At 42.3% G+C, this 13,632-nt stretch overlaps 1 protein-coding gene across 1 annotated transcript in view; it reads right to left on the bottom strand.

Moving 5' to 3' along the window:
• MRE11 (MRE11 homolog, double strand break repair nuclease) overlaps positions 1 to 13,632 on the bottom strand; it is a 164,737-nt gene that overhangs the window by 144,567 nt on the left and 6,538 nt on the right. The window contains exon 3 of the mRNA XM_063430661.1: positions 6,495 to 6,627. Coding sequence (XP_063286731.1) covers positions 6,495 to 6,627 — 133 coding nt within the window. The remainder of the gene's footprint in view (positions 1 to 6,494; positions 6,628 to 13,632) is intronic.

Raw genomic sequence — 13,632 nt, 5'->3', positions numbered from 1 at the left:
TTCAACTGGCCATTTCCTCATTTTGGAGCATTACAACTTAGAATTAAAATGACAATTTTCAAACTGCAATTTTTATTTTTTCGTTATATTTCTTTTTTACTTTCAGACAAATGTGTATTCCTGACTCTATTGTGTTAAACACTATTTAGTTTGATTCCCCCCTTTACCCCCTTAAATAGCCTTAAGTCATACTCTTATTCCAGTGCCGTGTGGGTACAACGGCGCTGGTTCTGACCCTGAACCACCTCTCTAGCTGAGATAATCAGAATTGACAATCCCCGCCAATCCAATGCTTTCCCATAGGAAATGGTGTTTGGAGTAATTCTTTAAACAAACAAACATCACATTGGACAATCAACATCTCCTCATGGAGATACATTGAATCAATGCACTACTATGAGGAATGTTCAGCGTCTCCATGCAGAGCATGGAGAATTTTTAGTAGCTGTCTGAGTGACACCCAATAGAAGTGTTCCTAGGTAGCAATGTAAACAGTGCCTTTTCTGAAAAAAGGCAGTGTTTACATGAAAATGCTTGCAGGGACAGACTATCCTCATCAGAACAACTACATTAAGCTGTAGTTGTTTTGGTGAGTTTAGTGTCCCTTTACAAACAAAAACAAACAAAAAAAAGCACTTTTTTCTTTTTTTCATTTTGCTTGCCCAATTTGACAGCCGAACATTCCACGAATCACAACCAGTGTCGGGAAATCATAAAGAATTCCAAGTGAATTTGACAAGAGCAGAATTAGAAAAATCTCCACGTGAGCTACCTTTTCAGTTCTGCCAAGAGCTCTCTTCGTTGAGTTTAGCCTTGCAGTTCACGTCTTTGCTCATGTGGGTATGCAAAGGGTTTTTTTATCCTTTCAATGCTGGAAGGTCGCAAGGGAGGGGGGGGACTATAGGGAACTGTGCTGTAATGTATACAGATGTGTGTTCCTTATACTATAGAATCCCTTTAAAGGACCACTATAGGCACCCAGACCACTCTCAGCTCAATTAAGTGGTCTGGGTGCCAGGTCCCCCTAGGTTTAACCCTGCAGCTGAAAACATAGCAGTTTCAGAGAAACTGTTATGTTTACACTGCAGGGTTAATCCAGCCTCTAGTGGCTGTCTCCCTGAAAGCCACTAGAGGCGCTTCCTCGATTTACACCAAGTAAATCGCACTTATTGGACGCTGGACGTCCTCACGGACCTCCAGCGTCAAAAAAGATCCCATTAGGTACGCATTGAGTAATGCTTTCCTTTGGGCGGGTTTGAATGAGCGCCTCTGGCCGCGCATGCACATTTGGCTCTACAAAAAGCTGACGTCGGCGGGGGAGGAGAGGTCACAAGTGCCGGGGGAGCCCGAAGCTGGATTAAGGTAAGTGGCTGGAGGTTTTAACCCCTTCGGCGCCAAGGGAGGGGGGCCCCGAGGGAGTGGGGCACTCCAAGAGCCTATAGTGCCAGGAAGACGGGTATGTTTTCCTGGCACTATAGGATCCCTTTAAGTGGAGCTCCAGGAAAACACACACCCTGCTCACAGCTCCATGAAGGGGTGAGGAAAATTGTTATGGAGCATTTAAACTGGATCTTGTGTACTTCTTTTTAATGTTTACAGCACAAGTGGCAAGTCTAAAATTAAACTATAATAGCTTGCTTAGCCTTTCAGTGTCTGTGAAAAGTGGTATACACCTATGAGCTATACTTAACCCCTTAAGGACCAAACTTCTGGAATAAAAGGGAATCATGACGTGTCTCACATGTCATGAGTCCTTAAGGGGTTAAAGGGACACTCCAGGCACCCAGACCACTTCTGCTCATTGGAGTGGTCTGGGTGCTAACTCCCACTACCCTTAACCCTGCAAGTGTAATTATTGCAGTTTTTTTTTAAACTGCAATAATTACCTTGCAGGGTTAAGTCCTCCCCTAGTGGCTGTCTATTAGACAGCCAGTAGAGGACACTTCCTGCTCTATAGCACAGGTTTTCTGTGCTAGAGCGTCGCTGGACGAGGACCTCCAGCGTCGCTCTATTCCCCATAGGGAAGCATAGAAAATCATTTTCAATGCTTTCCTATGGGGTGCGCTAATGCGCATGCGCGGCATTGCCGCGCATGCGCATTAGGTCTCCTCGGCCGGCGGGCGAGATCAGAGTGTTCTTAGCCTAATTGCAGGGCGGGGCAAGGCTTTATAAGCCTTCCCCCGCCCTGCGGAGCTCAGTCTGCGCGGAGCCCTCCATGGGTGAAGATGGATTATTTTTTTTTGCGCTCGGGTTTTTTTTTTTTTTTTTTTTATTGCGTCGGTTATTATGGCTTTTTATTTGGCCTTTTTCGGGGCTGAAGAAAGAAGATTTTAGAAGAAAGAAAACATCGAATGGTAAGTTGTTTTTATCTTATTTTTTTTTTCTTTACAGGTTTTTAGTTAAAGGGTCCCCCCTCATTATTTTTAGGGTGAGGGGGGTAGGTAGGGAGATAAGTTTTTTTTTTGGGGGGGGGAGGGATAACTAGGGTCCCCCCACCCACCGCTCAGGGGTGGGGGCCGGGGGGGACAATAGGTCCCCCCTTATTGATAATTTTAGGGCCCCCACCCGCCGCTCAGGGGTGGGGGCCGGGGGGGACAATAGGTCCCCCCTTATTGATAATTTTAGGGCCCCCACCCGCCGCACAGGGGTGGGGGCCGGGGGGGCAATATGTCCCCCCCCTTATTTATTATTTTAGGGCCCCCACCCGCCGCACAGGGGTGGGGGCCGGGGGGGACAATAGGTCCCCCCTTATTGATAATTTTAGGGCCCCCACCCGCCGCACAGGGGTGGGGGCCGGGGGGGGGGCAGTATGCCCCCCCTTTTTTTTTATTTTAAGGCCCCCACCCACCGCACAGGGGTGGGGGCCGGGGGGGGACAATAGGTACCCCCTTATTGATAATTTTAGGGCCCCCACCCGCCGCACAGGGGTGGGGGCCGGGGGGGCTGTATGTCCCCCCCTTATTTTTTATTTTAAGGCCCCCACCCACCGCACAGGGGTGGGGGCCGGGGGGGGGGACAATATGTCCCCCCCCTTATTTTTTAATTTTAGGGCCCCCACCCGCCGCACAGGGGTGGGGGCCGGGGGGGCAGTATGTGCCCCCCTTATTTTTAGGGCCCCCACCCACCGCTCAGGGGTGGGGGCCGGGGGGGGGGAGGAGAGTAGGTCCCCGTCCCCCCCCTTCAACCACTATTGTGGCCAGACAGCATCCCTGTGGGTTCGGGCTTCAGCTGTCAGCTGAAGCCACGCCCACAGCAGTGCTGACAGGCTGTCAGCACACAAAGCGCGTTCACAGTGCTTTGTGTGCTGATAGCCCGTCTGATGCATTCACCCAGAATGCATCGGACGAGAGGCCTTTTTAGGGCCTCTGAACTCGGAAGTCCCTCTGGTGGCCGTCTGATTGACTGCAACAAGAGGTGTTCCAAGCTTCCAATGTAAACACTGCATTTTCTCAGAAAATACAGTGCTTACAAGAAAAAGGCTCCGGGTAGCTGTAGCACTCACCTAAACAACCTCATTAAGCTGAAGTTGTTCAGGTGACTATAGTGTCCCTTTAAGCATTTTTTTATAGCGAGAATATATAAAAACAGCTTGCAAAAGCTGCAGATCTAACCCTGCCCAGACATTCTGTGTCTGACCAATGCAGATTAATCATTAGCTCCACTGAGCTAAATAAACCAGGAAGTAACATGACATGTTGTTTGATTGACAGCCTCAGGGGTTGTAACAAGATTAATTTATAAAAACAGTCCTATTGAACTCTCCACTTTTCACAAAATGAAGAAGAAAAAAAATAGAAGACACACAAAAAGAAGACAAACAAAGCATTTCGGCAAGCTAAAGTGCTTTAAGGGTCCGTAGTGTCCCTTTGAGTATTTTGTCAACAAAGGAAATAAGTAACCAAAAACCCTTGCCATCGGGTGTGAGCACAATGCAATACTCAAGTGACAGTGGCATGCAAAATAGCTTGAGCCTCTTAGCAGTGATAGCCATTTCCATTATTAGTGGCCAGCCAGCCTGCATACAGCTGTTGGAGAGCCTTGGTCAATATGTCTGCTTAACAAGCCATAGATTTCATTAGTGTAAAAAGCCAGTCTCGTTAATGCAATAGAGAGAGTGGAACCAAACTACACATGTAGATTTAACAAATAACTGTACCAGTCATTTTTTTTCATTCATGAAATATATAATGCATGTTAAATGAGTCGCTCTTTACGGCAAGATGATCTCTATTATGAGTCATTACAGTGCATTATTACCATTGCATTACAGTAATATTACATTTAAAGGATTAAACGGCTTCCTACATTTTTATAGAAAAAAAATAAATAATTTATGAGGAAGAGGAGAAGTTTGCTCCACAATAATGGTTTTATGAAGAAACCCAGTTTTGATATTGCGGCAGAAAGAAAAGTTTTTTTTCAATGTTCTCTGAAATGTAGATTGAAATTCAATAAAATGGTTACTTCATGTTTTTTTGGGAGACATGTGGACGTTAAAGAGACACTCAAGCATCAAAAACACTATTGCTTATTGTTTTATTACAGTTTATTGTAGTTCCTACGGTTATATGAAGAAATGAGTGCAGTCCCTCCAGTACTGTAAAATAATACTGAGGCGGTTTAATAACAAAATAAGAAAAAACTGACTTCGCAAAGCCTGTCCGCTTGTGCTGCCGTGATGAAGTAACTTCACTTACTTATTACTCATCCGAGTGTTGCCCAGCATGAGCAATGAAGCTCTAAGCATTAAAGGCACAGTATAGGCACCCAGACCACTTCAGCTCTTTGAAGTGGCCTGGATGCAGTTTCCTTGTTGCACTTAGTGCTGAAATGTAAAGCATTGCAGTTCCAGAGAAACTATTTGCAGCACTAAGTCTGCCTCCAGTGGCTTAGTCCTAGCGGTGACTGACGCTGGACTTCTTTACCTCTTACCTTCCTTACAACCATTTTCACAAAGAAAAGCATTGATTGAGGAGGGAGGCAGAGGGAGCGACAGTGCCAGGAATACAGCTATGTATTCCTAGCGCTATAGTATCCCTTTAAGGTAAAGAAGATCTTAACAGCCTTTGACCTATGTGTGCTTATGCAGATGAAAGATTTGGACTGACAATGAGGATGTAAATTGACATTTGACATAATGCAATCTCAAGCTAAAGAGGTGGGATTTGTGTGTTTGTCTGTTTGTTTGATTTTTTTAAATTAAATCACTTAAAAGTGGTTTGACTAAAAAAAAAACAGATCGGCTGGGCCCACAACTGTTGTTTTTGCTGACATTAGCTGGCTCAGTATAACGGGGGTTTAAAGGGACACTGTAGGCACCCAGACCACTTCTACCCATTGGAGTGGTCTGGGTGCCAACTCCCACTACCCTTAACCCTGCAAGTGTAATTATTGCAGTTTGTTATAAACTGCAATAATTACATTGCAGGGTTAACTCCACCTCTAGTGGCTGTCTATTAGACAGCCACTAGAGGGAACTTCCTGCTCTATAGCACAGGTTTTCTGTGCTAGAGCGTCGCTGGACGTCCTCACGCTTTCAATGCTTTCCTATGGGGTGCGCTAATGCGCATGCGCGGCGCGTTAAGTCTCCTCGGCCGGTGGGCAGGATCAGTCTCGCCCACCGGCCGACGTAGGCAGAAGGTGGAGTGGCGGGGGAGGAGCAGGCAGCGACGTGGGACATGTCGCTGCCTCTGGTAAGTGACTGAAGGGGTTTTCACCCCTTCAGTAACCGGGGATTGGTGGGTGGGAGGGAGAGGGACCCTCCAGTGCCAGGAAAACGGATCGTTTTCCTGGCACTGGAGTTTCCCTTTAATTCCAAGAAATGAAGCGAAAATGTAGTCTCAGAATTAGATCTACGTGACTTTTTTTTCTTTCTTAATTCTAGACACCACAACCACTTCATGTCATTGAAATGTTTACGGTTTCTGGAGTCCGCTGACACCAACCCATGGTTCAGTATTTTCAATTGGTTTAACAATGATTGATGGTCCCTAGCCACCCATGGCCCTGCCCCCTACAGGAGGTTTGGTTAAGGCAAAATGTAACTCTGCATTAGACATAACTATGCATGCCAGCCAAGAGTGGCAATGACAGGATGAGCGTACTTACCTGACACTGTCAGCCTACCACTGCTTGAGCCAATTCTGAAGCATGCCAATCAAAAATGATTTAGCACTGTACAAATGAAGTGGTTAAGGTGCTTAGAGTACACTTTTAAGATATAAAAAAACAAGGCTATACAAGTTTGAGTATGTATTTACATGAATATGAGTCAGAGAACCTTGCCTTACCTACAGCATGTTATTATGCAGAACACAAATAACCGCAATGGCTACTTGAACAAGATAATGGGATTTATATGTACTGCATAACCCCCAGTTACATTATTTTCACCTTGGATACTAAGATATTGAATGACAATTACAGGGTGTGTAAAGAGCTGTAACAGAAGCAGAAGAAATGGATGCTGTTAGTCTAAATTACGCAGTACTTGCCTCGTTATCATGAGCGAGCTTCAGAATTTCATCAAATGTCACAAAGCTGTCATTTCCACGCACCGCATCTTTCTCCAAATAGCCGAGGTGAATGTCTGTGGCCACCAAGATTTTAAAGGTGTCCTTATCGTCACTGTAACAGTAAGAAGAATGGCAATGACCTCTTCCCAGCCCTTTAAAGACCATAACTCACATGTCCCAAAACTGATCTATAGATGCTTACACCTTCTACATGGAAAAGGCTGTGCATTAAATAGAACGTACTGTCAGCCAATGTGTGTGAATGCTACAAGACTCTCAAACATATTAACAAGCCAAATGTAGGTTATCAAAAGCCAATGAATTAGTATACAAGGGTGCTTCAAATAAAGTACTCAAAATAAAATGCTAGTAGACAATAGGTAGTAATGTTAAAGACACCCCAGCTATCCGCTTTTGTTACATACGGACATATTTAATTTCACTGCTTTGTAGAATAATTTTATCACTTTACATATCAATATAAAATCACACGTTGATGATTACGGATTCAGAATTTAGGACATGTAATAATATAAAGATATGTACTGCATTTATTTTTAAAACTGGGTTTCTTAAAACAAACCCAGTTTCTTAAAACAAAATAATAATTAATTTTGGCAAGGCAGTTGTTAGTTTATAATGACAGTCTTCCAATGCTACCTGCATGAAAATACTTGTTTTTTTTTTCTTTTATTTATTCCTACAGTGGTCCCCAACTAGGTACCTTATCCTGCAGGCTTTAGCAGGCAACAGGCACCAAAACAACTTTAGCGTTATGAAGCATTTTTTGTGTATAGATCATACCCCTGCAGTCTCTCTGCTCAATTCTCTGCCATTTAGGAGTTAAATACATTTTGTTTACGTTTATACTGCCCTAGTCATACCCCCTCTGACTCGCACAGCCAACATAAAAAAAATAATTCCATTTATAATCAGACGTGACAGCACACTGTGTTCACTTTAGAGGATGTTTTAAAAGGATGTTTTAAAAAGGGTTGATGTTCCAGGAGGGATAAGCCAAATGGCAAATGATTTAGGTAAACTAGAAAAATGGTCAGAGCTGTGGCAACTGACATTTAATGTGGATAAGTGCAAGATAATGCATCTTGGATGTAAAAACCCAAGGGCAGAGTACAGAATATTTGATAGAGTCCTAACCTCAACATCTGAGGAAAGGGATTTAGGGGTGATTATTTCTGATGACTTAACAGGCATACAATGTAATAGAGCAGCAGGAAATGCTAGCAGAATGCTTGGTTGTATAGGGAGAGGTATTAGCAGTAGAAAGAGGGAAGTGCTCATGCCATTGTACAGAACACTGGTGAGACCTCACTTGGAGTATTGTACGCAGTACTGGAGACCGTATCTCCAGAAGGATATTGATACCTTAGAGAGAATTCAGAGAAGGGCTACTAAACTGGTTCATGGATTGCAGGATAAGCCATCATTAATGTTTATATACCTTTTGTGTCAATATACTGCCTCTAGCATGTAAGGTCATTGAGCAGGACCCTCAACTCCTCTGTTCCTGTGTGTCCAACTTGTCTGGTTACAATTACGTGTCGGTTAGTCCACCCATTGTACAGCGCTACGGAACTTGTTGGCGCTTTATAAATAATAATATGTGTAATAATGAAACACTTCACATTTAGTGTAGTAATGACTGAAACTTTATTTTGAATAACTCGGGGGGGGTTGAGATGCCGTACATTACAGTAGCAAAGCTGTGAAACAACACTCTGCTCAATATTAGCTCCTCATCAAAGAATATTTTGGATTGTAACACAGGTTTCCTTGTTGCAACCTGACCCTATATGTAAAAAGATATTTCACTAATGGTAAAACGCTAACATTTTCAGTCACTCTCTGTGGAGCTCTACCAACTGCAATATCCTCTCTTTAAAAATATAGTATAAGCATAACATTTGTCTTGATCGGACAAGTGCGCTGTCACTTAGCTTGGAGCGAACAGCAGACACTGCAAGACTATCACCTTATTTTGAATTTGCCAGAAAATGTATTCCTTGTTTCAGAAATGCTTCTAGAAAACCTCTAGTGATTGGATTGCAGCGTCAAGTGAACATTCAAAGCCAATAGGTAACCCCCTGTCCGAATACGGACTAGCTTTATTTTTGTAATGCCAAACAAACATTAGTATTTAGAGTCACACTTCACCATCAATGGAGAGAAGATGTTGGCATTAGTGTTAGTGAATGTCACAACAGAAAGGAAATCACGCTCCATAAAAATGTATCTCATGAAGGAATAATTAGTTTTTACAATGTTTTAAACTTTTACGAAGATTAGGATTCGCAAAATCGAGGCACATGTTGATCAGCCAAGTCACTGGTGGATGGTCTTGACAAAGATGCAATATTGCATGGTGGACCAGTCCCTTCTGAAATCCAACCTACATTCAGTTCGCCAGAAACAAGTTTGAGAACATCTGCTAACATTGGAAAGACATGGTTGATGGTATGACTATCATAGACATTTTTAACCTGCCACAGTTTGTTGGCTTTTGAAAAGTATTGCTTAGGACACCGTTCTCCAAAAAGTCCTGATCTTGCCGTATTAGCGTTGTGTGCTAGAACCGCCAACTTAGTTCTCGCAATCATTCCATCTATGGAAAAATCTACCCTTTTTGGCCTGTACTTCAAGACTAAACTGTGGAAAATCTCGATGCTTCCTGTGTGGCAAAAAAGAACCAAGTGTTCTAAATCCTTCTGTAATTGTTTGTCCTTGACAAAATCCCTGAGTTCAGCATGGGCAAGACTATGTTTTACAAGCCAAGCTCTCACTCGCACATCGCTATCTTCAAGTGGAGGATGTTGACACTGATGCAATTGTTCGCCTGATTCCCATGCATGTTCATTAACAACATGGTGTAATAAGGAATTCCAGTGCTCACGCATCAAAATGGCATCACCTTTACACAATGAACTGGAAGCCCACAAATGATTTATAATCGTGCTTGTCCATGGCAGTAGTGGCTTTCCCAGTTTTCTTTTTGTGATTTTAGCTAGCTTGTTACGCAAACTCTTACAATAATGCAATAGGTCAAACTGATGATGTATTTTACCATATTCTTTGCGCATTATTTTCCGAATAGATACATTTCTGTTGGTCGCTAAGCAGGCTATTTTTAAACCATCATTTAAGACCTTATTGAGTGATCGTCTAAAAACTTTTGCTTCCATTGCCCCCGTAGAACTGGCTTCAGGAACTAGGATTGTGTTTGTTTCAATAATTTTTTGTGTTGATTGTTCAATTAGTGTACAGGTGCAATATTTGGCAGAAACACCAGGACTATCACACAGTACATTTCCTGACAGACAGACTGTTTTACCATTCAATCCCTCCAAAATAGCTTTTCGATCTTCAGAATGATGTTTATGAATAATAGGGAAAAAAAAATGTTTTTGATACTGATAATGTGTCGATTTTGAAATGAAAGGCATACCAAGTAGTCTATACATTTCATCGGCTTTGGAAAAATAAGATCCACAAAACAGTACAGCGGCACTAGCAAGAATGTTACCAACGGCATGTTTGCCAATAGTTGGTTGACTTCTCCAAAACAAAGTACGATGATCATTTTCACATATGAGGTAGACAGTCAATAGACTGCCCGTAATATGCTTCTCATAACGTAATACTGGTGATTTACAGGTTTCATCGTGCGGACATACATTTTTGTTGGGAAGTAATAAATCCAAACAGCTCTCAAAAACAAGAAATTTGTTTTCCGAGACCAATTTTTCAGGAACTTCGTCCTTTAAAGGGCTGTCATCGACACTCATTTCTCCTTCCAAAGGTTTAAAATCAGGGTCTGGCATTCTTTTTTCTTGCAGAGGTGTGGACTCGCTATCACATGTAACATTAGAAAGTCCACCAATTGACGAAGATGTCGCAAAAGTCTGGATGGAGCATGTTTTCTCTTTGCGAATTGGGGTAGATCGAAAAATAGTCACATAGGATACTTGATCAGTTTGAGTTGCGGTGTCTTTCAATTTGTGCTTTGAAAAACCAGAAAGTTGCGTGGTTTCCTCACATGGACCTGTCCATGTATATGCATCCTTCATAACGCGATCTTCAATTGTCGATGTTTGTGCATTTCTTTTGAAGTAATGCTGAAGTGTTTGAATCTTTAAAGACCTTGTTCCAAGAAAAGCCATAGTGGAAGTTCCTTTGTTTCGAGATTTCACCTTTTTTGTGTTGGAGAGCTTATTCGAACACAGAGTGCTCACTGCGACAGTATCATCCAAACTTGAGCAATAGTCATGATCCTGGAGCAGATTTTGACCAGTTCTTTCAATATAAATTTCAGTTTGCGTATGAATTTCGCAGCTTTTCATTCGAGATGCTGTGCTAGCAGCTGGATGGAAATCAATTTGCATACTTTCCTCGTCCGAGGACGAAGATTGCAATTCATGTCCTGTTGCTGTAGCTGAAGATTTCTCTGCACTTCTGAAAATTTCAGGAACTGCGTCAGGTTTTAAACGTTTCCCCTTTCCAGTGTTGGAATAGGATTGGGGTGTAAAGTGTTCCGAACACATTCTATAGGTCTTTTTAGTTTTGTCAGTAAAAATTTTGGCAACCAAAGCATCTACATTATTAATATCTTCTCCTGTGGCCAACAACCATCTCCTTATTCTTCGTGGTGAATTTGGAAACAAGTGCAGAATGAAAGTTGCCTTTGGCCCACGTTGTCTATTCTTGCATGTTTTCACAAAACACTTTGGCATCTTTAGTCAGTTGAGTGGAACAGTAGGGAACAATGGTCTGCAAAAAAAAAAATGATGAAGGAAAATTATAATTTTATTGTATATATTTATTTAGTGTATATTTAAGGTACTTTTCCACAATAAACTGTAGGAAAAATGTGAAGGAGAAATGCATGTTTGGGATGTATGGGTAAATGGGGATATTCAGATTACACAAGGAAGATGGGGTGAGGGAGATCAGCGGAGGACATATGAGGGCAGCGCTGGGGACAGGAGGATACTTCCATGGCAGAAGTTTGGATCGAGTGAGTGAGATCAGCGAAGGACATGTGGGTCGAGCGCTGGGGCAGGGGATACATTCACGGCACAAGGATAGATGAAGAGAGGGATTGAGGGAGACCAGCTGAGGTCATATGGAGAAGAGCTGGGGACAGGGGGATACTTTCACACTGCACAAGGATGGAGGGAGACTAGTGCAGAACATATGGGGAGTGCTGGAGACGGGGGAAGCTTTCATGGTACAAGGATGGATGGAGGGAGACCAGCGTAGGAAATATGGGGGAGAGCTGGGGCATGGCGATACTTTCACACTGCACAAGGATGGATGGAGGGAGAGAGACGAGGGGAGAACATATGGGGGAGCGCTGAGGACAGGGGGATCATCAAACTCCACAAGGAGAGTGAGGGAGGATGACCAGCACAGGATAAATAAAGTATAAGGCTAGAAACAAAAGAAAAGTAGAAGTGAAGGCAAAAGAGTAACAAATATTTTATTACACGTACTGTGTTTAACTCTAGCCTTGTCTCCGCAGTGCCGTCTGTGCTATGAGTACTCCAAACAATACAGAAGATGTGCCTCGATTTTCATTGGTTGAAAAAGGTATGTTTCTTTCAAAGACTGTCAATCAGGAAGATTTTGAAATTGGAGAGTGTTGTGGATAAGGAGGCCGAGTAACAATGCTGAAATTCGCAAAACACTTTGCAGCACTGTGATTAATCTACACAGATTGAGATTAAAAAACTAACCACAGGTATTTCAGTTTATTAGTTTTAATTTAAGCTTCACTTGTTTAGTTCCCTGGAATGCCCCTTTAATTGAACTGTAATCACACACAGGAGGCTCATGTAAGCTGTAGCAGGCAATTAGGAGGAGGTAAGCCATTCTAAATTAAACAGACTGTACAATAAAGGAAGTTTAAACATTAGATCTCTCTTTACAGGAAATGTGTACGCAGACTGTCATATGCATGGAAGGCATGACTAAGGCAGAATAAACAAAGTGATTTAACTCATAAATGGCAGAGAATCGAGCAGTTAGAATATACATAAACGTTACTCCATTACGCTAGAGTTGTTTTGGTGCTTATAGTGTCACTTTAATGTTGTGTTACATATACATAAAGAGTATTAAAAGAAAAACATTTCCTTACTTGGGGAAAAAAAAAAAAAAAACAATATATAATATGTATGGGTGCACTTAAAAGAGAAACCCTTTACCCCTTAAGGACACATGATATGCGTGACATGTCATGATTCCCTTTTATTGCAGGAGTTTGGTCCTTAAGGGGTTAAATAACAGTGGAACAAACAGAGCAGAGATTTTAGGGTTTTTTTCCGATCAGAAATTGGACAATTTCCTCTGCCCTTAAAGGACCATTAAAGTCTCAATGAATTGGTCTGGGTGTAGTGGCCCTGAAGTTTTAACTCTGTGATGTAAAATATGACAGTTATGTAGAAACCGTCCGATTTACATTGTAGGGTTAAACACACCTCTAGTGTCTTCCTGAGAGCCACTAGAGACACTTCCACTACAATGACCAAATGTAGCTCATAGAAAAGCATTGAATTCAATGTTTACCTATAAGAAGCATTTGGATGCTTCATTTGGATACATCAGTCCCCAATGCTCCTTCTTGATTGGACCATCAGCTAGTGAGTGGTGGGAGACTCGTACGGACGAGTCTCTAAGCCAATCAGTGACTCCCCGTTCACAAAACTGTCTTGAAAAGAGACATGGCTTTGACAAGCCAGTTTTGTGAATACGGAGTCACTGATTGGCTGAGGCCGTCAGATGACACCTGGGAGGAGTTAAGATCGGCTCACTTTGAGGTTAAATTGTTCAAGAACAGTTTAACCCCTTGAGTTAAAAGTGTGCCGAGGGGGCTTCCTGGCCCCATAACAACTTAATTTAGATGTTGTTACGGTGTCTGGAGTGTCCCTTTAGCTGACAGTACACTAGTGATGCCTATATCAACATAGTGTCATGTTAAAAAGTAATTTTTCTGAAACACTATTAGCCACATTGCTATATTATGTAAAATGTTTAATTCATTGTTAAAGTGACATATCCCCTTAAGAAATGTTTACATTCTTCAGCGAAAAAAGAGAAA

This window comes from Pelobates fuscus, chromosome 1, assembly GCF_036172605.1.
Source record: "Pelobates fuscus isolate aPelFus1 chromosome 1, aPelFus1.pri, whole genome shotgun sequence".
Taxonomy (NCBI): domain Eukaryota; kingdom Metazoa; phylum Chordata; class Amphibia; order Anura; family Pelobatidae; genus Pelobates; species Pelobates fuscus.
This window is presented reverse-complemented; position numbering and strand designations above follow the sequence as displayed.